The sequence below is a fragment of the Anolis carolinensis genome, chromosome X (genome assembly GCF_035594765.1).
Source record: "Anolis carolinensis isolate JA03-04 chromosome X, rAnoCar3.1.pri, whole genome shotgun sequence".
In the NCBI taxonomy this organism is placed as follows: domain Eukaryota; kingdom Metazoa; phylum Chordata; class Lepidosauria; order Squamata; family Dactyloidae; genus Anolis; species Anolis carolinensis.
The window spans coordinates 5,516,575-5,541,706 of NC_085847.1; the positions used below are offsets into that span (position 1 = coordinate 5,516,575).

The 25,132-nt window shown below is 45.3% G+C and overlaps 2 protein-coding genes and 1 long non-coding RNA gene across 3 annotated transcripts; 1 reads left to right on the plus strand and 2 right to left on the minus strand.

The window, feature by feature from the left end:
• Nucleotides 1-298: 298 nt before the first annotated feature.
• gnaz (G protein subunit alpha z) lies at nt 299-9,162 on the minus strand. The gene is made up of 3 exons (XM_062958800.1): nt 8,968-9,162; nt 4,441-6,050; nt 299-3,838 (listed from the first exon to the last, which is right to left on the minus strand). The coding sequence occupies exons 2-3, from the start codon at nt 5,161-5,163 to the stop codon at nt 3,494-3,496; spliced, it is 1,068 nt and encodes a 355-aa protein (XP_062814870.1). The 5' UTR covers nt 5,164-6,050; nt 8,968-9,162; the 3' UTR covers nt 299-3,493.
• Nucleotides 9,163-12,741: 3,579 nt separating this feature from the next.
• LOC100557603 (sodium/glucose cotransporter 1) lies at nt 12,742-24,817 on the minus strand. The gene is made up of 15 exons (XM_062958476.1): nt 24,363-24,817; nt 23,616-23,687; nt 22,528-22,632; nt 22,373-22,432; nt 22,161-22,265; nt 18,870-18,975; nt 18,684-18,764; nt 18,322-18,539; nt 17,394-17,529; nt 16,588-16,695; nt 15,687-15,837; nt 15,408-15,576; nt 14,970-15,185; nt 14,160-14,268; nt 12,742-14,008 (listed from the first exon to the last, which is right to left on the minus strand). The coding sequence occupies exons 1-15, from the start codon at nt 24,498-24,500 to the stop codon at nt 13,797-13,799; spliced, it is 1,986 nt and encodes a 661-aa protein (XP_062814546.1). The 5' UTR covers nt 24,501-24,817; the 3' UTR covers nt 12,742-13,796.
• On the plus strand, nt 20,526-23,198 carry LOC134292889 (uncharacterized). The gene is made up of 3 exons (XR_009999998.1): nt 20,526-20,823; nt 22,090-22,244; nt 22,852-23,198. It is a non-coding gene; the product is annotated as an uncharacterized LOC134292889 (long non-coding RNA).
• Nucleotides 24,818-25,132: the final 315 nt, after the last annotated feature.

Below are 25,132 nucleotides of genomic sequence, written 5' to 3' on the forward strand. Positions count from 1 at the left end.
ACAGCAACGCGTGGCCGGGCACAGCTAGTATTATATATATGTTATATATATAATTTAATTTAATATAATAACTACAATAATACACAATATAATTAAATATACTAATATATAAACAAAATATAATATAATGTAATATACTAATAAAGTACAGTAGAGTCTCACTTATCCAACACTCGCTTATCCAACGTTCTGGATTATCCAACACATTTTTCAATGTTATATATAAAATTATAATTTTGCGGAACTTGTGAGAAACCCGTTTCTGGAAATTTCTACAAACGACGACCACAGTTGGAAATATCATTGTTTTTTGGGATTAATTTATTATCTTTCCTGCAAAGCAAAGCTCGTTCCAACGTTTTGTCACCATCACCGTTTCCTTGGTTCTCCGTTTGATTATATTTTATTTAAAATCGGCAAAGTCCTTGGCTGACGATCTTCGTAGAATCAGGAAACACGAGAGGAAAGGGGGGGGAGGGGAAGTCCTTGTGAGTGCGAGTGTGAGTGCGAGTGTGAGAAGGAGGAGGGGGTGCCTTGACGTTGTTTACAGTTCTTTGCACATACATTTACACACTTACTTAGCATACACCAATCCGTTACAAAAAAAAGAAAGGCGATCGGGAGCCCGGGTGCAGAGGAAGCGATGTCACGGGAGGGAATCACGTCACGAGAACCGTCGTGCGAGCCACGTGAAAAGGGGATACGGTCCCCCGCGGATACGGTCCCCTCACACGGCACTTTCTCGGGCTCCCAAATAATCATGTTAAGTTTGTGAAATAAGTCTTTTTCACGGAGGAATCACGTCACGAGAACCGTCGTGCGAGCCACGTGAAAACCTCATGACCCACATGAAAATGATCAACTTTCTCAGACTCCCACATTTTTTTCAAATAATAACAATAATGCTAATTTGTGAGCAGAGAAGACTTTTGCACGGAGAATAACAGTCATGTGGCCCTCGTGAAAAAATGGCCGATCCACGTGAAAACCAGACTCTCGCACAACACTCTTTCTCAGGATATCAAACAAAAATAATTGTAAGCTTGTTAAATATAGACCATCCACTTCCACTTCTTTTAATTCCACTTTTGAAATAAAATTAAATATCTAGACATTTAAATATTGTTCATACCACTCGTCTCTTCACCGAATAATTACGTCACGTTAAAATAGAATTAATTGAAGCATCGAAAGAGTTAAAAAAATAGAAATTAAAATTAAAAGGCTATATTGTACAGTTTCACATTGGCATCCAGTGGTTTTTTGTTTTTTGTTTTTATTTTAATAAAGAAAGGCATTAATTCCTTTTTGTAAGTTTCCTCGTTATAATCCGTCTATATGGCACTCTCGTTAAAATCCCAGACACAAAATTTTAATTAAAAAAATTTTAAAAAATAATTTAAAAAAATTTAAACGTTAAATTAAAAATTAAATTAATTTTAAAAAAAATTTAAACATTAATTAAATTTTTTAAACATTAAGTTTAAAGAAAATTTAAAATATTTTAAATTTTAAAAAAAACAGGAACCTACACTTGTTTTTCAATACTTCGTTCGTTAGTGTTAAGGGCACAATTATTCGGCGACCAAAAAAATAAAAAATAAAAATAAGTTAATTAAAAGGAATGTAAGATGTATAAGAGTTTGGCCTAGTCAAATTTTAACGCTTGTTAAAATTCCAGACACAAAATAAGATTTTAATTAAAAAAAATAATTAAAAATAATTTACAAAAATTAAATAAAAAAAACAAGAACCTACACTTGTTTTTCAATACTTGGTTTGTTAGTATTAAGAGCACGATTATTTGGCGACCAAAAAAAAAAAGGTTAATTAAAAGGAATGTAAAAAGTTGTATAGTTTGGCCTAGTCTTATATATATTAGGAATGCAATTAGTTTATTTTCCTATTTATTTATTCATATATTTATATTTATAATTTTTGGCTGTTGGGATTCCCATTAACACTTAATCTGAATATTTCACCATCAATTAACGATGCGAAAAACGACAACGCAACAAGACCATGAATACACAGCCTTGGCGTTCAGCTCAAAGTTACGCAAAATACTGAATATTATTGATTCAATCAATACTAATTAATACAATTAATAATCTTAATTCCCCTTGTATTAATTAATCCGAGTCTCCCGTTATTTTTTTCGTTCTTTTCATAACGACAAAGAAAATTTTTCGTTGTCACAATAAAGAAAAACAAGTCATTCCATCTCCCGTATTAATTAATCAATCCAATTAATATTATTTTCTCAAAAATTAAATATATAGAAATTAATTCAATTAATAAGATGAATTCCCCCAGTATTTAATTAACCCGAGTCTCCCCATTATTTTGTTTTTCGTTCTTTTCGTAACGACAAAAAATAACAGGTAATTCCATTTCCTGCATTAATTAATTAATCCAATTAATTTTTTTCTCAAAAAATTAAATATATTCTGCCTCTCGTCTTAATGAATCCGAGTCTACCATTAATTGATTTTGCTTGAACACGCAAAATGTTAAATTAAATATATTCTATTTCCTGTATTAATGAATGTACACCTCCCGTTAACTGATTTTGCTTGGATGAAAAAAAAAATTATTTTGATTGATTTTGCTTAGATGAAAAAAATATTAAATTAAATCTATTCCATCTCTTTTATTAATGGACCCAAGCCTCCCGTTAATTAATTTTGCTTGGACATTAAAAAAATTGAATATATTCTTGCATCCCTTGTATTAACGAATCTACATATTCCATTAATTAATTTTCCTCGGACACAAAAAAATTAAATATATTCAGTCTCTTATATTAACGAATCTACCTATTCTATTAATTGACTTTCCTTGGTCACAAAAAAAGAAAATTAAATATATTCCTCCATCTCTTGTATTAATGAATCTACCTATTTCATTAATTTATTTTCCTTGCACACAAAAATTAAATATATTCCATCTCTTATATTAATGAACCTAAATATCCCATTCATTGATTTTGCTTGGACACCAAAAAATTAAATATATTCCTCCAGCTCTTGTATTAATGAATCTACCTATCCCGTTCATTGAAAATTAAATATATTCCACCTCGTTAAGATTGACAAAGACACATAACGGGGCAATGATTAATTCATCATCCTAATATAAATAATAAATAAATAAATTAGAAAAACAATAACAAATGGACGACGACGAGAGGCAGCAGCGACGTCAGAGTAGCAGGTTTTCTTTTTCAAGTTCGGAAACTCGACCCCCCCCTTTTTTTTAATCGAAGGCAAATCTTCGTTACTTCCCCCTCCCTGAACAACGAAAACAATGAAAAGTGCATGCGTGAAGTCGGGGGAGGCGGCAGCGACCCCCCCCCCCCCCCCCCGTCGGAGTTCATTACCGATCGCTCCTCCTTTCCGCCCGATCCGGTGGTTTCCGTCCCTCCGCCAGTCCGTCCGTCCGTCGCGGCCGGCGTTTCGTTTGTGGCCCCGTTTACAACCGAGTGCCGGGCCTAGCAAAGCCCGATGTACTTGAGGTTGTTCTGGATGATGACGTCTGTGACGGCGTCGAAGACGAACTGGATGTTACTGGTGTCGGTGGCGCAGGTGAAGTGGGAGTAGATCTCCTTGGTCTCCTTGTTGCGGTTCAAGTCCTCGAACTGGCGCTGGATGTAGACGGCGGCCTCCTCGTAGGTGTTCTGGCCCTTGTACTCCGGGAAGCAGGCGCTCAGCGGGATCCGGCGGATCTTCTCCGCCAGCAGGTCCTTCTTGTTCAGGAAGAGGATCAGCGAGGTGTTGATGAACCAGTTGTTGTTGCAGATTGAGTCAAAGAGGCGGAGGCTCTCGGCCATGCGGCTCTGCAGGGGGCGGGGGGGGGGAGACAAGAGGGGGGGGGGGGGTCAGGCACCACGGCCGGATCAATAATATTCATTTAGATCAGGGAAATAGGGAGACCCTTCTAATCAATCAGAATCAAATATTCAACCACATCAATTCAACTCTCGGCTGCAGTTACTAGATGAGAGTTCACTTCCCTGACAGCTGGACTCCAAACATCAGTACTTCCAATTCAGTTGCTCTAACAACACCTCGGATGAATTATTCAATTAGATTGCTCAATTAAATAAGTAGGTCCTCCGAATCAATCAGAATCAATTATTCAATTGTATCAATTCAACACTCAGATTACACCAAATTTGGCCACAATACTCATCACTTTCTAAGGAGTGACCATAAAAAAACCCAAGAAAACAGACAAGGCCTGAAACATCCCCCCAAAAAAAAAAAAAAAAAAACCACTATTCACATACACAAGAAGAAAACAGCCAGGCTTTGAGGCTGCAAGGCTATTCACTGCTCTTCCACCTGGCCAAGAAAGGATTCCCCTACGCCACAGCAACGCGTGGCCGGGCCCAGCTAGTATACCTTCCCAAAAAAATCCCCGTGAGGCGGGCCTTACCGTCTGGTTGTCCTCGTACAGCTTGAGGTCGTATCCGCTCAGCTCGACGCAGAAGATGATGGCGGTGACGCCCTCGAAGCAGTGGATCCACTTCTTGCGCTCGGAGCGCTGCCCGCCCACGTCCACCATCTTGAAGGTCAGCTCCTTGAAGGTGAACTTGTTCTCCACGATGCCCGTGGTCATGTCCCGGGAGCGCAGGATGTCCTCCACCGTGGGGATGTAGTCCGCGGCCGCGATGCGCTCCAGGTCGTTCAGGTAGTAGGCGGCGTTGTCCTCCAGGTGGTACTCGCTGGAGCGGCAGAAGCACTCCTGCACCCCGGGGTCGCCCCACAGCCGCCTCATGACCCCCAGCAGCTCGGGCGTGATCTCCCCCTTGCTCTCCGCGGGGCCCGTCAGCGCAAAGAGCTGCACCGCGTCGTAGGCCCGGTCCGGGTTGTGGAACTCGATCTTGAGGGTGGCCAGCGCCCGGATGATGCGGGTGAGCGAGTCGATGGCGTTGTAGATGATGAGCGGCTTGTACTCCTTGCAGGCCTCCAGGTTGAACCCGCCGCTGTGGATGATCTTCATCTGCTTAACGATGGTGCTCTTCCCGGAGTTGCTGGTCCCCAGCAGGAGCAGCTTGATCTCCCGGCGCTGGCGCTGGCTCTCCGAGCGCAGGTGCCGGTCGATCCGCCGGGACCGCCGCGCCGCCTCTTTCTCCTCCGAGCTTTGCCGGCATCCCATGGTATCACCAGCGGGCAGGCGGGCGGGCGGGCGGGCTGAGAGGGTCCTACCAGTTCTGGACCGCCCTTCTCATCTCCGTGGGGGCTCCTGGCACAAATCCTGCGGGTGTCCCACCCACGACACACACCTGAAGGATCAACCGCCACTCCAAGACAGGCGGACGGGCAACTGATTAGCAGGCAGTCATGCCGATTTTTTTACGGAGTACGTCTCCCCGTAATTGGATAAACGGACAAATCACCGCTTCATGGGCAATCGTCTCGGTACGAGTCAAAAAAATCTCATAATCGAAGAAACTGAGAAATCACGGTCGATCGTCACAACATCCCCATAATCGGAGGAACAGACAAATCACGGCTTCAGAATAACGGTCTCAGAACAAATCACAACTTCCCCATAATCGAAAAAATGGACAGATCATGGTTTCCTGGACAAGTCACAACATTCCCATTTTCAATTGGTTTCTAGAAGAAACAGATGAGAACAGCTTCCCGGGCAAGCCTTTTCGGTCACAACGTTCTCGTTTTGATGGGTTTATATTCCCGTAATCAGAGAAGCGGACGGGCACGGCTTCCCGGGCAATTGTTCCAGAATGAAAGTCACAACATCCCCATTTCCTGTGGGTCTATCTTCCTGGTCGAGAAGAACAGAGGTTGTGTTGAAACTCAGTTCGAAGAGGATAACGCAAAAGGCAGGTCGAGGTTCTCCCACGTTAGAGGAGCGTTGCCTTCATTCCCATTATTCGCAGCACTCCCACATCATCCCAATCCAGCGTGGAGGTCAGTCGTGACGTTTCTGCATCGGAATCCCCCTGCTTTTGCTCGCGGAAATATTCCAGGGAAACATGGCGTCCTTTTTGCCCAGGAACACGGATTCTGGAGGGCCACCTGTTCAGAGGAAGGGGAGAAAAGAGGACAGGAATGAATCGAGTACAGGCTGGTTAGTAGCCAGCTGCAAGAAATCACAACAGAAGTCTGGAGAACAACAGAAATCTGGAGAAACTTGACGTTGTTGTTGTATTATTCCTGTGTCTGTGCTTTCCCTGTTCCGCAAGCAAAGCGATATCCCCCAGGCTTAAATAACTGGATTAGGCCTCTCTTAATCTAGGGAAACCAATTAAGGGCCGTTAATCCTCCCTCGATCCTATCAACGAACGGGGAAGCTCGTTAGGTCAATCCCGTTAGCCGTAATAACGGCTCTTTCCTCCACTTTCCCAGGGCATCTCGATCGGAAGCGCTCTCCAACATTACTACCAAAAGGGTTACGAATCAGTTTTTGGTCAACTTTCAATTTGGTTCAGTTATTTTGTGTTGTCGTTCGGCCTGTGATTGTGCCTGGTGTCAATGGGGATGTCAGGCACAGAACTTAATGAGCTTGGAGATAGGAGACACGGCTTTTGTAAACTAGGGGAGAGTTCCTGGGTCCGTCGAAAAAGGGAAAAAGGGGGAAACAAATCCGTATCTGGTGGGAAAGTGAAACGGAATGGGTTCTTTCCAGAAAATTTGCATGGGGTAGGCCACATGAGCTCTAGTTTCTGAGACAGAACATAGATGCCACCCAGTCGTTGCCACCTGCTTGCCCACAGGAAACCATATTTAATCATCTCGAGCTGATGTGGTCTATCCAATGCATCGTTCTGAGGCCTGTTCCTGGGGTTATTTGGGGTGCTGATTCAGAACATTGCACTGGGTAGACCACATCAGCTGTAGCTTCCGATACAGAACATAGATGCCACCTGCTTGCCCACAGAAGATCATATTTAATCATTCTAGAGCTGATGTGGTCTATCCAATGCCATTTTCTGAATCAGTACCCCCAAAGAACCCCAGGAACAGGCCTCAAAACAAAGACAGTTGGGCTGTGTCATTATCCATAGTAGTAACAGCGAGGCCGTGGACCATATTTGAGTTCTTGTGGACCACCGGTGGTCATCGGACCCCAGGTTGGGAACCACGGTCTACCCAGTCTCCTGCCTCCCTCCCTCCCTCCCTTCCCTCCTGGCCACAAGCCCTCCTCCTCCTCCTCCTCCTGGTTAATCTGTCTGAGAAGAGCAAATACCAAGAGGAAGGAGGAAATCATCCAACTTGAAAGAAGGACCAAAGGATCAAATCATATATAAAATACATACACACACTGTATCTCAACGCTAACACCAACCCAAGCAAGGTCTCTCTATATATGTATGTAGGTATACGTATATGTATGTGTGTGTGAATATATATGTGTGTATGTGTATATGTGTGTGTATATATGTATACACACACACACACACACACATATATACGGTATATACATACATACATACACACACACACATACTTGGCTTAAACCAGTATATAAAACTCGAATATCTGTATAAACGCCATGTCAACTCAGCAGAAACAAATACAGTATATTAAACCATATATACAATCAGCATAAACCAATATGTCAGCCAACGCAAACCCATATATATATATATATATATATATATATATATATGTATGTATGTATATGGGATTTCCCCCCTCAGAAAAAGACAGGATTTCTCCCTCTCTCCAGAAAGATGCATTCAATATATTATATTATATTATATATAACTAATTTATATTTTTATATTATATATATAAATATTATATATAACTTATATATTTATAGTAAAATGCCTGAAAATATATTTATACCTATATAGAAAGGATGCAACAAAGACACACACACACACACATGTATACACTTAAAATGCATATAGACACACACATTATATATATATATATATATATATATATATATATATAATCCATTGATACCCACAGATTATATATATGCATATCTATAAAAAATGCGTACACATATATAATGCAGAAATACAGATTATATATATGTATATATATAAAATGCAGAAATACACACACAATATATATATATATATATATATATATATAATGCATAAATACACAGACACATAAGCGCATAAATATACACATAAAATGCACTAAAATATTGTATATATATATAAACTGCATAAATATGCACAATATATATAATGCATAAATACACACACCTAATGCATAAAATACATATATATATATATATATATATATATATATATTGCATAACTACACACATATATAAAATGCATAAATACTATATATATGTATGTATATCTATATACAGTAGAGTCTCACTTATCCAACATCAATGGGCTGGCAGAACCTTGGATAAGGGAATATGTTGAATAATAAGGAGGGATTAAGGAAAAGCCTATTCAACATCCAATGAGGTTATGATTTTACGAATTAAGCACCAAAACATCATGTTATACAACAAATTTGACAGAAAAAGTAGTTCAAGACGCAATAATGTGATGTTGTAATGACTGTATTTATGAATTTAGCACCAAAATATCACGATATATTGAAAACATTGATGACAAAAATGGCTTGGATTATCCAGAGGCTTGGATAAGCGAGGCTTGGATTAGTGAGACTCTACTGTATATTCAAAAGGCATCTCTCTTCTCCCCCCCCCCCCCCCCAATGAACTATGGCATATAATGCATGGAGATGGATATGTACAAATGTCTATGAAGGATATATATATATATAAGGTAAGCAATCTGGAGATGGCAGCCTCTCTGTCTCCAAGGCATGGATGCCATGCGAGATTCCCAGCTATGCCATGCATGGATGCAAATGCAAAAATGTATGTATGCAAATGCCATGCAAATCACCCCCCCCCCCTCCCATGCAATGTAGATGGATGGATGGATGGATGGAGAGGGGCAGATGGGCAGGCCTTCCTCTTCCTCATCCTCCCCTTGCTCACCTGCCTCTTCCTCGAGGGAAGGTTGAGAGAGAGAGAGAGAGCCTTCTCCTTTTTCCTCCTTTCCTTCCTTCCTTCCTTCCTTCCTTCCTGGGTGGAGGCGGCAAAGGCAGGCCTGTCAGGGAGGAGGAGGAGGAGGAGGAAGGGAAGGGCGTGCGCGCGCAGCCTCGAGCAGGCCAGGCCCAGGCAGGCAGGCGAGGGTCACGTGCTCCCGGGGCGGGAAGGGAGGGGCCAGGCAGAGGAGGAGCAGGAGGAGGGGCCTGCGCGCGCACCTTCCCTTCCCATCCCTCCAGCAGCATCGTGTGTGTGTGTGTGTGTGTATACATACACACACACACATACACACACACACACTTTCACACACACACACACATATAGGGGCCCCCAAACTTTTTAAACAGGGGGCCAGTTCACAATCGCTCAGGCCGTTGGAGGGCCAGACTAGAGTTGTAAAAAACCCCCTATAAACAAATTCCCATGCACACTGCACATCTCTTATTTAGAAGTAATAAAACAAAACGGGAACAAATACAGCCTCAATGTTAATCATAACCCTAATAAAAATATTAAAGAGGGTTGGAAGAGACTCCTCCGGCCATTGAGTCCAACCCCCTTCTGCCTTTGGGCCCAAAAGCACAAGCAAAGCACCCCTGGCAGATGGCCACCCAGCCTCCATGTTGTTAATAATAATAAATCACACAGTCCTAAAGGCTTGGAAAGAGTTCGACTTGTGATTTTGTGATTCAAAATCCAGCATATCTATCTCGTTTGCTGTGCTATACTATTTCCTTCTGTCAATAATAATAATAATAACAAAGAAGGTTGGAAGAGACCCCTTGGGCCATTGAGTCCAACCCCCTTCTGCCTTTGTGCACCAAAAGCACTGGCAAAGCACCCCTTAATAATTAACAATTAATTAAATAATAATTAAAATACCATTATAAACAAGCCAAGCTTTGGAAAGGGCTCACTAGGTGAAGGAGGGGGCAGGAAAGGCCCTTCCCTCCTCCCTCGTGGAAGAGGACGGAGCCACCACCACGGGGGCCGCATGAATGGCTTCGAGGGGCCGCATGTGGCCTCGGGCCTTAGTTTGGGGACCCCTGCAGTAGAGCCTCACTTCTCCAAGCTAAACGGGCTGGCAGAAGCTTGGATAAGCGAATATCTTGGATAATAAGGAGGGATTAAGGAAAAGCTTATTAAACATCAAATTTTACAAATTAAGCGCCAAAACATCATGTTAGACAACACATTTGACAGAAAAAGTAGTTCAATGCGCAGTCATGTTATGTAGTAATTACTGTATTTACAAATTGAGCACCCAAAAATCATGATGTATTGAAAACATTGACTACAAAAATGGCTTGGATAATCCAGAACGTTGGATAAGTGAGACTCTACTGTATATGTGTATATATGTGTGTGTGTGTGTGTGTGTATGGGCCCCTGGTGGTGGCGAAGTGTGTTAAAGCGCTGAGCTGCTGAACTTGCAGATCAAAAGGTCCCAGGTTCAAATCCCAGGAGCAGAGTGAGCTCCCACTGTTAGCCCCAGCTTCTGCCAACCAAGCAGTTCGAAAACATGCCAATGTGAGTAGATCAATAGATACCGCTCCAGTGGGAAGGAGATGAGCCCCAACCCCCAGAGTCAGACATGACGTCAGGGGAAAACCGTTACCCTTTTTATGTGTATATATGTATACACACACACACACACACACACACAGATATATATATATGTCTCTCAGACTTCAGTGCTCTGTCTCCCAGAACCCAATTTCACCATACTGTGACTCCCAGACTCCTGTGTCTCCCAGGACCGACTTTTGTCACTCGTATGTCCCCTGGAGCCCAGTTACTACCATGCTATGTCTCCCAGGCTTCTCCTATTGCTATGCTGCGTCTCCCAGGAACCTCTCATTGCCACGCCATGTCTCCCAGACTCCAATTTGGTCTGGACTAGGTTGAAAGGCCCCTGATCTGGGCTTTTCCCAAATGCTAAGCAGGGCTGGCCCTGGTGGGGAATGGGGTGGGAGTCTGACCACAGATCTATCTTAGGAAGGGCGGTGTGCGTGGTGGAGAGCGGCCTGGTGCCCTCGCTGGTCCTGAAGCTGCGCTCGGAGCCGGAGGAGATCCAGGTGCTGATCCTGGACACGCTGTGGGGCTGCCTGCGCACAGAGGCCTTCGAGGCGCTGGCCTCGGGCGCCGTCCGCCTCTTCAAGGAGAAGCTCGCCCACCCTGACCTGCGCATACGCAGCCGCGCCACACAGGCCCTCATGGCCATCAGGTCAGGCGGGAGATAGGTGTGCCCGTCACCATGGGGACCACCTTGGCTGGCTTGGCCCAGTTCAGATTACCATTCCTATTATTAGTATTATTAGTATTATTATTATTATTATTATTATTATTATTATTATTATTATTATTATGGTCATGGGCTCACTGTCAAGAGGGCCAGGAGTCGGGTGGCATGAGATAGAGATCGTGGGCCCATCACCACGGGGACCACCCTTCCTGGCTTGGCCCAATTGGGATCCTCGTTTTTCCCAGCGTCCCTTTGGAAGGGAAGGAGGCCATCTTGGGGGAAGGCCTCCTCCCAGACCTGGTCTCCTTCCTGTGGGACCGAGACCCCCAAGTGCAAGCCAATGCCGCCGGGACCCTCATGTTCGCAGCCGTCGCCACCCCAGGTAAGGCATCTCCCATCCAGGTTTTGCTCTACTATGTCTCCCCAAGCTCAGTTGTGTTCTGGAGGCAGCCTACATTCCCCTGATCCCCTTTTTTTGGACATGATGTTGCCCAGACCCCCATTTTGGTCATACTATGTCTCCCTGACTCTTAATTTTTGCCATACTATGTCTCCTGGGCCCCTGTGATTGTCTCTCTCTCCCTCTGCAGGAAAGTTGGGGGCCCTGGAGGCGGGGGCCCTGGAGGCGCTGGTGGGCCTGAGCAGGGGCCCCGACCGCAAGGGCCGCCTCTTTGCCTCGAAGGCCTTGCGCGCCTTGGCCGAGGCCCCCAGGGGCCGCCACGCTTGGGAATGACCACCTAGAAGCCCTGTCTTGTCCAAAGCTTTCCTCGCTATTGGAATCCCTGGGCTGCTCCGAGTTTTCTGTGTCAGGACCGTCAGCAAAGGACGACACTCAGAAGTCCACGCATGAAACAACCAGGGCCAGCTAACACCTCCCAACAAAGGATTCCCCCAGGCAGGAGGCAGGCAGGCTTTGAAGCTGCAAGGCCATTCAATGCTAATCAAGGTTGACTAATTGCAACATTCCACAGGGATATATATATATATATATATATATATATATATATATATATCTCAACCCCCCTTGCCTAGTTTCCAACAGAGCTCACAACCTCTGAGGATGCCTGCCAGATGTGGGTGAAACATCAGGAGAAAATGCTATTACTGGGACATGGCCAGGCAGCCCAGGAAACTCACCACAACCCAGGGATTCCAGAGGCCCTTTGACAACACATCTCTCAAACAGATCTGTAACTAACCAACAGGTAAATTGTGTACCCATGTTATGCTGAACACATGAAGGCCATGAGTAAACCACATATGTTCTCCTATGACTAAAGCTGTTTTGAGTTTTGTCTCTTGAGCGCATCATAGACTTGTTTTATGGGAGAGGAGGTCTATTTTGGGGGGGACAGCAAAACACTTCTGGAGCACAGCTTCAACATCAGGCACGTCATAATCAGCCTTCCCCGGGAATCCTTTCTTGTCAGTGCTGATGCTGCTGGAAAAGCTTCCAAATGGAAAAGAGGACGAGGAGATTTTTAAAAAATCATCTATATATTTCTTTGGGTTTTTTTTTCCTCCTTCGCGCCATTATACAAAGTGCAAAGAGTGTTTGCTGGCCAGCCTTACAACAAAGGAAGTACTTATTATTATCATAAATTATATTATTACTATTATTATTACAAAAGTCCCGTTTTCTGTTCAAATTGCACATTTTTGTACAAAACAGAAGGTGAGTTAGTTGGAAAAAAGGAAAGAGACAGAAAAATCAATGGGGAAAAGATGATTGCCATAGGATTATTATTATTATTCTTGCTTTCGCCTCGAAGGGGCCTCCTGGGACCACCTTCTGTCTATCAATCCCCTTATTAATTATGCAGGAAATTATGCAAATTTTCAAGGAGCTTTTTTGGGGGTCCATTCTGCGCTTCTGAGCACTTTATGGCATTTGATTTGCAAATTCGTGACATATGCAAATTCCATGCACATTTGGGCATTGTATGAAAATTTTGCCAATATATGCGGCTTTTATGCAAATTTTGTCAACATATTGAAATCTGCAGGGTATGCAAGTTCCATGTACATTTGGGCATTTTATGCAAATTTGGACAATACATGCAGATTTTGCCCACATATGCCAATATTATGCAAATTTCACCCATGTATGCAGATCTGCAACATATGCAAATTCCATGCAGTAGGGGCACTTAATGCAAATTTTGCCCATATATGCAGATTCTATGCAAGTTTTCACCACATATGCTGATTTCATGCAAATTTAGCCAACAGATGCAAATCTGCAACGTATTCAGATTTCACATACTAGCGGCATTTTATGCAAATTTTGCCAGTGTGTGCAAATTTTATGCCAGTTTTGGCAATAGACACAAATCTGCAATGTATGTAAATCCCATGCACTAGGGGCATTTTATGCCAATTTTGCCCATATATGCAAATTGTATGCAAATTTCAGCCACATATGCATTCTATACAAATTTCACCCATATATGCAGATTGTGTGCAAATGTTGCCCGTGTATGCAAATTGTATGCCAATTCCGCCCGCGTATGCCAAGAGTCCGGCGGCAGCTCTAGGCGAAGAATCCGTGGCAGAAGATGGCCACGGCGAGGAGCAGGATGGCGTTGATGTTGACGACTCTCTTCCAGAAGGGGTCCTCGGTGGTGTCGGCCATCTTCTGGCGCAGGGCCTCCTCCTCGGCGGGGCTGAGCCGGGGGCCGCCCTGGTCCAGCCCACAGAACCAGTTCAGCGCCTTCCGCCCGCACGAGAGCTCTCGCTCCGGCACTGCCCGCAAAGACAACACAAGAACACCAAGGACTGGGTTGCAACACCCATCGTCCACCCGTCCAGAAGACCTTGCCTAGGAGGAGGAGGAGGAGCGGTGTCCTCACCCCAGAAGGGTTTTAATTTACGTAAATATGAGGGGTCTGCTTACGGGTTTGGTCCTCGTAGACCATCTCCTCCTTCTTGGCCACGTCCTCCTCAGCGTCCAGGTCGATCCGTTCTTCTGTCCGGTTGCGGAGGGACCAGCAGAGGCGATACAGCTGCGGAGGTGGAGGAGATTCGGGGGTTGAGGGGTCGAGAGGAGGGCTTCGGATACAGGCCAGAGACAGACAGGTCGGGTTGGAGTTGGACTTGGAGTTAGAGGACACAGACAGAGAGTGCGAAGCCAGGTGAGAGTGAGGGTGAGAGGATGAGAATGAGGGTTCGTCTTAGAGTGAGGGTTAGGGATAGAGTTAGACAGAGTGAGAGGGCCTTGGAGTCATCACGGGTTTGTCATGGAGGTTGAATTAGGGCTGGAGTTAGGGTGAGAGATAGAAGAAGAGTTAGAGAGCCTTGGAGTTAGCAGTACGGGTCATCTTACAGTTAGAGTTAGAAGTAGAGTAAGAAGTAGATGGAGACTTAAGAGTTAGAGTTAGAAGTAGACATAGACTTAAAGAGTAGAAGTAGAGGTAGACATAGACTTGGAGAGCCTTGGAGTGAGCAAGAGGGTTCGTCTTAGAGTTAGAGGTAGAAGTAGACTCAACTTAGACCTCAAGAGCCTTGGAGGGTTTTTTAGAGTTAGAAGTAGAGGTAGAGGTAGACGTTGACTTGGAGAGCCTTGGAGTGAGCAAGAGGGTTTGTCTTAGAGGTAGAAGTAGACGTGGACTTGGAGTGAGAAGTAGGCCTAGACTCGGAGAGCCTTGGGGTGAGTGAGCAAGAAGGTCTGCCTCCAAGTCTGGACCCGGGCCCGTCTGGGACTCACGTGGACGTCGTCGATGGGCTTGGTGAGGAAGGAGGCACCCAGGACGATGACAATGGAGATGGCAAAGAGGATCATGGCGAAGTAGAGGTAGTGGACCTTGCAGATGATGGCCGGGCAGTTGCTGGGGTGGGCGCAGCTCCCCGTCCCGAAGGCGAACTCCGTGATCATCCGGGAGAGGCCGATCAGGAGGCCCAGCACCAGGCCCCAGAAGGCCCCCTGAGGACGGGCAGAGCGGGGAAGGGTCAGCGGGAGAGAAGAAGTCCATTGGAGGAAAGGGAGATTTACAGAAGCAGAAGGCGAGAGGAGGAGGGGGCGGGAGAGACCCGTAGAACCCCATCCCGTTGGAGGAGGAGGAGGAGATCAAGAGGAACCTTGTCATCCCTTCCCGGGACCGTCCCCTCCTTCCGTACTCTCCCTCCCTCCCTCCCACCAGCTCACCGTCTCGTTGACCCTCTTGCAGAAGATGGCCAGGAAGAAGACGGCCGCGATGGGAGGCCCCAGGTAGCTGGTGATGGACTGGATGTAGTCAAAGAGCTGCCCGCTTTGGGCCTCCTGGACCACCGGGACCCAGAGGATGCTCAGGCCGATCAGGATCACAATGAAGACCCTGGAAACGGGAGACACAGCAGGGGGGGGGGATGAGTGGGGGGGACGTGGAGCCAGGCAACGCGGGGGGGGGGGGGGGGGTGGCGGCCTTGGAGTCCCCTCTTGCGGCACCTTCCGACGATCATGAGCTCCCTCTCCTTGGCCCGGGTCCGGATCTTGGTGTAGATGTCCATGGTGAAGAGCGTGCTGGCACTGTTGAAGATGGAGGTCAAGGAGGACATCAGGGAGGCCAGCATCACCGACAGCATCAGACCCCGCAGACCTGCCGTTCAGGGATTACGTCGCCTCCATTAATACAGCATCAGGATTTCAAAAATTTAATAAACAATGGCACGGTCCTGTTGGAAGGAGCAACCTCCCAAGCTTTTCACTGTTCATCTGCTAATGGATCTGTCTGCTAACCTGTATTCTATGTGTATGTGGATTCGCCAGTTTGACTGAGCATGTTCAGACTCAGGACTCCATTTTGTAGTCAGTCTGCTCAACACCTCGGTGGAGGTGGATGCATGGTGCTGTTTTGGACTTCAATACAGAAGTATGACTTACGGGCTTCAGTGAGTACAACGATACTTAAAGACTATGGTCTATTGATGAAGGTTTTTTTCACTGGCAATGGACCTGGACCCCATTTGTCACACAGAACCCCCATGACCCAATTCATCTACATCCAGAAAGCACTGTCATTCCCACCAATGAGGGATCCGGACCAAACTTAGCACAGGGGAGGCCCATGACCAACTGGACATTCTGCAGGAGTTTGGGGGAATGGACCTTGGTTTTGGGAGCTGTAGTTCACCCTTATCCAGAGGTGACGTTGGATGAAACCCTGCCGAAGTTGGATCTGGACCAAACTCGGCCCACACACCCAACATGGGTGGGGTTTGGGGTGACGGCCCTTTGCATATCAGAGTCGTAGTTCACCCGCATCGGGAGAGCCCTGAGCCCAGCCGCTGGCCATGTTTCCCCCTCCTCCTTCTCAAGATGGCCTCCTCCTCCTCCTCCTCCTCCTCACCGTTGGGCATGAGCTTGACCACCATCAAGGGGTAGGCAATGTTAGAGCAGCCCACCGTCGTCTCACAGACTTCCAGGCAGACATCGGGGTCGATGCAGGCCACTTGGTCTGCGGGAGAGACACACACACACAGAGAGAGAGAGAGACCCGGGTATCGACACGGGTAGGCTTGTGCAACATGTTCAGAAGTTCTGTGCAGCATGTTACAATCCATACTTATGAGGCAATATCCAACACTTTAACTTTCCCTAAAATCAGTATGTATATGCAAATCTTTCTGAAACTTGGGGGGAAAGATCCTCTGTTCTCTTGCGTCATTCTAGAGAAAATTCAAGGAATTTTGGTTTTTAAAAAAATACGAATATAGATACAGTAGAGTCTCACTTATCCAAGCCTCGCTTATTCAAGGTTCTGGCTTATCCAATGCATTTTTGTAGTCAATGTTTTCAATACATCGTGATATTTTGGTGCTAAATTCGTAAATACAGTAATTATTACATAGCATTACTGCGTATTGAAATCTTTTTCGGTCCAATTTGTTGTATAACATGACGTTTTGGTGCTTAATTTGTAAAATCATAACCCAATTTGATGTTTAATAGGCTTTTCCTTAATCTCTCCTTATTATCCAAGATATTTGCTTATCCAAGCTTCTGCCGGCCCGTTTAGCTTGGATAAGTGAGACTCTACTGTACATACATGTGAGTCCCAGGTGTGACTATTAAAAATATGAATAAGAAAAGAATAAACACACACACATATACACACAAGTCATTATTATCATCATCTGTTCATGCGTGAGCAACCTGTGTAGAGGATGCGGCTGATCATGCCCGGCATGACCATCAGGAACATGGGCAGCAGCTTCATGTATCCACACAGGATGCAGCCCGCCTTGACGTGGGACATGTTCTTGGCAGACAGGCACCGCTGCACAATCACCTGCAAGCACATCAGAGATTATAGTATAGACACCTAAGGAAAGTGAAAAATGGGTCTGTGTGTATGTGGCGGACTTACACAGACAGCTCTAGTTCCCACTGAGCAGGAGACACGCATGACATGCAGGTTACAGTGAGTGCCATGAACATGTATGTAGCCCAGACCCTGCCCGTGTCCTCCACAGACACCTGTGTGAAGGGACCTTTTCACCCTCAATGTTCTATTTCTCCTCCAGAATGGGCATCCCAGGGTTCCTTCATTTGCATGGCCCCGCCCACTGCCTCTCTCCCTCAACCCTTTCCTACCCTTTCCAATGGCACACAGCAAACACAGCAAGTTTGGTCCAGATCTGTCAGTGTTCTCTGAATGGAAGTGAACTCTAACTCCTGGGTGTCGCACCACATGTTGGCTCCGTTCCCGGTCCATCCTTGGTGGGCTTCAGGGGCCGCTTAGACGGCAGGGGAACTCTACATCCCAGGACCTACAACTCCTCCAAGTCATGGCGAGAAAAAAGGAACCCTGGGACGTGCTCGCCGTAACCTGCAATGTCCTGGGCGGGAGGGACTTGGTGGCTTATACGAGTTGTAGCTCCTGGGATGTATAGTTCACCTGCAATCCAAGAGGACTCTGAATCCCACCAACAATGGATCTGGAATTCACTTGGCCCTCAGACCCAACATGGCCTACTTTGCATACTGGCATGGTTTCGGGGTGACTGCCCTGGGAATCTGGGAGTTGTAGTTCACCCTGAATAAGAACAGACTGTCTCGTCATCATGAGAAGAATAATGACCTGGTCAGTGCACCAGTACCAGAGGGCCAGGATGCTGAGGCCGAAGATGAGTCCGGGCCAGGGCAGGTCTCCGCTGAGGGGGTCCCGGAAGAGGCTGAAGGCGTCCGGGCGCGGCGTGTAGCACTTCTCGGAGATGTTGACGGTGGCGGCCGTGAGCGTGGGGACGGCCTTCATGTACTTCTCCACAAACTGGTCGTAGCCCCCCACCTCCATGAAGGCTGCGGGAGGGAAGGAAGGAGGGGCGGGCGGGCGGGCGGGCGGGAGGACGGACGGACACCCCCCCCCGTCAGAACGGGGACCCAGCCCTGTCCACGGGCAGAGGAGGAGGGGGCCCAGGGAGGGGGGAGTCACGCCTCACTTACCGAACACGGTGAGGATGATGGAGCCCACCAGCATGATGGCCGTCTGTAAGGTGTCCGTGTAGATGACCGCCGCTAAGCCTCCTGGGGACAGGGAGGGGGGGAGAGACAGGTGAGCGGGGGGAGGGGGAGGGGTGGTGGTGGGGCCCCCAAGGGCCCGGGGGGAGGGAGGGGGGAGGGCCTCCTCACCCGTGATGGTGTAGAGGGCTGTGATGGCCAGCAGGATCACGATGGCCACGTAGATGTCCAGCCCCATGGCCAGCTTGATGAAGATGGCCCCCGAGAAGATGTCCGCCTGCGCCCGCCCGGGGAAATATATAGAGATTCCAATACATACATTCCAAGATAGATTTGCCAATAAAATATATCTAATAATATAGAATAAACATAATAAAAACACATAATAATAATAATAATAATAATAATAATAATAATAATAATAATAATAACAACAACCCGCCATCCCAGGTGACAGTCACATTGACGAAAAACAACAGGAAAAACTCAGCCGCTCTCAGGACCTCAAGACTGAACTCCAAAGACTCTGGCAGAAACCAGTGCAGGTGGTCCCAGTGGTGATGGGCACACTGGGTGCGGTGCCAAAAGATCTCAGCCGGCATTTGGAAACAATAGACATTGACAAAATCACGATCTGCCAACTGCAAAAGGCCACCCTGCTGGGATCTGCAGCATCATCCGAAAATACATGACACAGTCCTAGACACTTGGGAAGAGTTCGACTTGTGATTTTGTGATATGAAATCCAGCATATCTATCTTGTTTGCTGTGTCATAAAATAATAATAATAATATAATACACAATAATTTGCAGAATTGTAGGCCAGTCACCTACAACAATAATAATAATACTATATTCCACCCTCTCAATCTTCCCAGAGGAAGTCAGGGTGGATTCCAAACATACAAGGCAAACATTCCATGCCCAAACATGTATTTATATTATATTATATTTATTATATTATAGGAGCCCTCTGGTGGTGCAGCATGTTAAAGCGCTGAGCTGTTGAACTTGCAGACCGAAAGGTCACAAGTTTGAATTCGGGGAGCGGAGTGAGCTCCCACTGTTAGCCCCAGCTTTTGCCAACTGAGCAGTTCAAAAACATGCAAATGTGAGTAGATCAATAGGTACTGCTCCTATTGGTGGAAAGGTAATATTGGCGCTCCATGCAGTCATGCCTATGGCCACATGACCTTGGAGGTGTCTATGGACAACGCCGGCTCTTGGGCTTAGAAATGGAGATGAGCCCCAACCCCCAGAGTCATTGGTCACGACTGGACTTAATCTCAGGGGAAGCCTTTACCTTTACTTATCCCATAATATTATTATAATATTAGTAGATTATTATATTATAATATTATTAATATATGATAATATAAATTATTATAATATTTTAATATATATTATTACCTATTATATTATTAGTACATTACCATATTATATATTATTATTTTAATATATATTATTATATTTTATTTTAAGATATACAGTAGAGTCTCACTTATCCAACATAAACGGGCCGGCAGAACGTTGGATAAGCGAATATGTTGGATAATAAGGAGGGATTAAGGAAAAGCCTATTAAACATCCAATGAGGTTATGATTTTACAAATGAAGCACCAAAACATCATGTTATACAACAAATTTGACAGAAAAAGTAGTTCAATACTCAGTAATGCTATGTAGTAATTACTGTATTTACGAATTTATCACCAAAATATCACAATGTATTGAAAACATGGACTACAAAAATGGCTTGGGTAATCCAGAACGTTGGATAAGCGAATGTTGAATAAGCGCGGGGTCCGGAGGGCGCCACTGCGCATGCGGGCGGGCGGGACGTTGGGTTGATGTCTCTCTCTCTCTCTCTCTGTCTCTCTCTCGGCCGATGGCGTGGCTCCGGAGGCCATTAGGCGCCCTGCCCGGCCCATTAAGCCCCCATTAAGGCCCTCATTCCCTCCTCTCCTTCCACCCTTGGGTGGCTTTTATGGCGGGGAATTAGGAGCCGGCCTATGAATTAGTCACCCGCTTCACGAGGGGGCAATGGTCGGCCCTCACCGTCTCCATGGAAACGCACGCCCAGGAGCAAGACCTTGGCAGCGCCAAGGGGGCGGGGCCACCCCAGGTTAGGCCCCTCCCCCTCGAGGGAGGCCCCTCCCCCTCATAGATGACATTGTGATCCATTATATATTATACTGTTTTATAGTACCAGCCTGTTATACATATTAGGAAACTAGGGATATTGTATTATTATATAATAGTATTTTATATTATAATATATATATACTGTATAATATAATAAATATCCTAATATAGTGTATATAATACTATAATATTATAGTATATATTATAGTATAATGTAATATATACAGTAGAGTCTCACTTATCCAACACTCGCTTATCCAACGTTCTGGATTATCCAACGCATTTTGGTAGTCAATGTTTTCAATATATCGTGATATTTTGGTGCTAAATTCGTAAATACAGTAATTACTACATAACATTACTGCGTATTGAACTACTTTTTCTGCCAAATTTGTTGTATAACATGATGTTTTGGTGCTTAATTTGTAAAATCATAACCTAATTTGATGTTTAATAGGCTTTTTCTTAATCTCTCCTTATTATCCAACATATTCACTTACCCAACGTTCTGCCGGCCCGTTTATGTTGGATAAGTGAGACTCTACTGTATATGTAATATCCTAACATCATGTATATAATACTATAATACTATATTACATTATAATATATTATAATATAATGTAATATATATCATATAATGCTCTAAGAAAATATATATAGTATATTGTATAGATATTATATGACATATTGTTATATTTTATATTATAATCTGTATGATATATAGATCATTGATGCATTCACGGCTCAATTGATTCATCAATCAATCAAATCATCAATCTATGCACTGACTGATCATATATAACACAGTGATATATATTGAACATAATACTGGAATTGTAGTGATACCATAGAATAATATATAATATATACAGTAGAGTCTCACTTATCCAACACTTGCTTATCCAAGCCTCTGGATAATCCAAGCCATTTTTGTAGTCAATGTTTTCAATATATCATGATATTTGTAAATACAGTAATTACTACATAGCATTACCGCGTATTGAACTACTTTTTCTGTCAAATTTGTTGTCTAACATGAAGTTTTGGTGCTTAATTTGTAAAATCATAACCTAAATTGATGTTTAATAGGCTTTTCCTTAATCCCTCCTTATGATCCAACATATTTGCTTATCCAAGCTTCTGCCGGCCCGTTTAGCTTGGATAAGGGAGACTCTACTGTAATAATAATATAACATATAATAATAATAATAATAATAATAGATGTCTTTTTCTTTGTTCCCTTGAGGCTCCTCCCCCTTGGGAGGCTCCGCCCCCTGCCTTAAAGGGCCGCCCACTTCCGAGATGGCCGCCACTCACCGAGATCTTGGTGAAGATGTAGAGCAGGAGCGAGAGGACGGAGAGGTAGATCTGGATCCGCTTCCCCCCAAAGCGCTTCTTGAGGTATTCCGGCATCGTCACCACCTAAGGAGAGTTGGGGGGAGGGGGGGCCCCCTCAGAATTAGGGTCAGAGATGGGCTGGAGTGGGGGTCAGGGGTTGGGTCTGGGTCCTCCTGAAGGCCCCTACTCACCCCGGCCTTGATGTAGATGGGGACAAAGAGCCAGCCCAGGACCACCACCATCACCAGCGCCTGCAGCCAAGGAAAACACACACACACACACACACGTCTAGAGAGAGTCCAGTTTCCGATCAAGAACCAATGAGTCAGTTGGGACCGATACTCACGTTCCACTCGAAGCCCCCGATGGCAATCCCGGCCGCTGCCCCGGTCCCGGCCAGCCCCACAAAATGGCCACTGCCGATGTTGCTGGCAAAGAGGGAGGCCCCGATCTGGGGGATATCGGAAAGAAATTGGTTTGTCAATCAATTGATTCGTCAATTGATCAATTCATCAATCAATTAGTTCATCGATCTATTCACCCGTTGATCTATTTGTCAACTGATCTATTTGTCGATTGATCAAATAATCAATCTATTCACCGATTTATCAATTAGTCAATCGATCAAATCATCAACCTATTAACCCCAACTCTGGAACCCCCTCCCCAGGGAGATGAGGTTGGCTCCCTCTCTACCTTCCTTCAGGAAACAACGGAAGACTTGGATGTTTCGGCAGGCCTTCGGAGATACAGTCATTCATTAATCAGACTCAGAGGGTTTTTAATCATCTATCCTGTATTACGGTCTTACCATTTATGTGTTTTAAATGCAATTTTTTATCCTGTATTGTTGTTTACATTGATATATTGTATTACTGTTTTATCTTTTTATATTGTGATTGTGTTGTGTTGCTTATATTTTGTCCTTATGTTGTTTGGGCCTCTGCCCCACGTAAGCCGCCCCAAGTCCCCGCGGGGAGATGGTGGCGGGGTAGAAATAAAGTTTTTAAATTATTATTATTATCAACCAATTGTCAATCAATCAAGTCATCTATTTATCAAATCATCAATTTGTTAGCTGATCGATCAATTAGACGATTGATTCACCAATCACTCAAATCATCAATCTATCCACTGATTGATCAGTTCATCAATCAATCAAATCATCAATTTATTCACCAATCAATCAATGAAATCATCAATCTGTTCATCAATCAATCATCAATCCATCTATTCGTCGATTGAGCTATTCATTGATCCATCAATTTGTCAATCCATCATCCAGTCATTGATCAATTCACCATCAGGAAATCATTTGCCCAGTTTGGGGAAAGAGGAAGGAGAGGCAAAGCTCTGAAGTGCCTTTCTTGGAAAATTTGCTCCATGTAATTGATTGATTGATTGATTGATCAGAGGATGAATAATGCCACTCACCGGCCACCAGGACATGCTGCGCCCGGCCAGGAAGAAGCCCCCGACGGTCCCACGGTTCGTGGAATACATGGCCTGACATCAGTGGAAACACAAAAATAGCATGTATGGAGGGGATTGATTGGGATTTGAGGAATGGGTGGATTTGGAGGATTCGGAGAGTTGTGGGTTCGTGGAATTTCTGAATTTGAGGAACCAGGGATTTAGGGAATGTGTGGATTTGGTGACTCGTGGACGATGGGAATCAAGGATTTGGGGAATGTGTGGATTTGGGGAATCAAGGATTTCAGGGATTCGGGCAATTTGAGGATTTGGCAAATGAAGGAGTCAATGAGCTGTGGATTCAGGGGATTCCTGGATTTGAGGAACCAGGGATTCAAGGAATGTGTGGATTTGGTGACTCAAGGATTTGGGGAACTTGAGGATTTAGTGACTCAAGGATTCGGAGAGTTATGGATTCAGGGAATTCCTGGATTTGGTAACTCAGGGTTTCAGGGAACGTGTGGATTTGGTGACTCACAGATTTGTGGAATTTGTGGATTTGGCGAATCAAGGATTTCAAGGATTTGGGGAGCTCATGGATTTGGTAAATCAAGGATTTCAGGGATTTGGGAAATTTGAGGATTTGGTGACTCAAGGATTCAGAGAGCGTTGTGGATGGGGCGGTGGGTTGTAGATGTGGTGAACTGAGGATGGGGGGAATGTGGTGGATCCCGGACCCGGGGCGGCGGCGGTGGCGGGGGGACTCACCCAGAGGCCCACGGCCAGGACCACGAGGAAGTAAATGACGATGACAGCGATGTCGGCCGCGTTGTCCACGGCCACCCTCTCGCTCTTGGCCTTCTCCATGGTGGTCAGCAGGCCCTGCTGGAGCGTGGTGGCCTCCATCCTGGCTTGTCTTCCTTTCCTTGTCTTCCTTTCCTTTCTGTTTTATAAGGAGCCTCTCCCTCTCTCTCTCAATCTCTCTCTCTCTCAATCTCTCTCTCTCTCAATCTCTCTCTTGCCACCTCCGCTGCCAGGGGTTAATGATCAAACCTCTTCTCCGGAGGGGCCCTAATCGCTCACCTCTTCCTCCTCCTCCTCCGCTACCTTTGTTAAGGCACAGGTGCGGCAGGTAAGACGGGCCAAGGGCTATTTTTAGGGAGGAAGGAAGGAAGGAAAGAAGAAAAGAAGGCGAGAAGGAAGGCGGGCCTTGGGGGAGCTCAGGCTCCTCTTCACATTCCTCCCTCCCTTTGCTCCCCACTTGGTCACCTGGCGGTCACCTGGGGTCACATCAGGTCAGCTGAGGTTGACCCTTCAGGGGGAAGAAGGGAAGAAAAGCAAAGAATACATTCAGAATAATAAGAATAAGAATAAGAATAAGAATAAGAATATCATAATAATGATCATGATAAGGGCCAGGCTAGATGACCACTAGGAGGTCTTCTTCCATCTGTAGAGATTGGATCGTGAAGCCTAGGAAGAGTCTCCTCCTTCTTCATTAGGCCTTTCAATACTCAATCAATATCCAGTTCCAATGA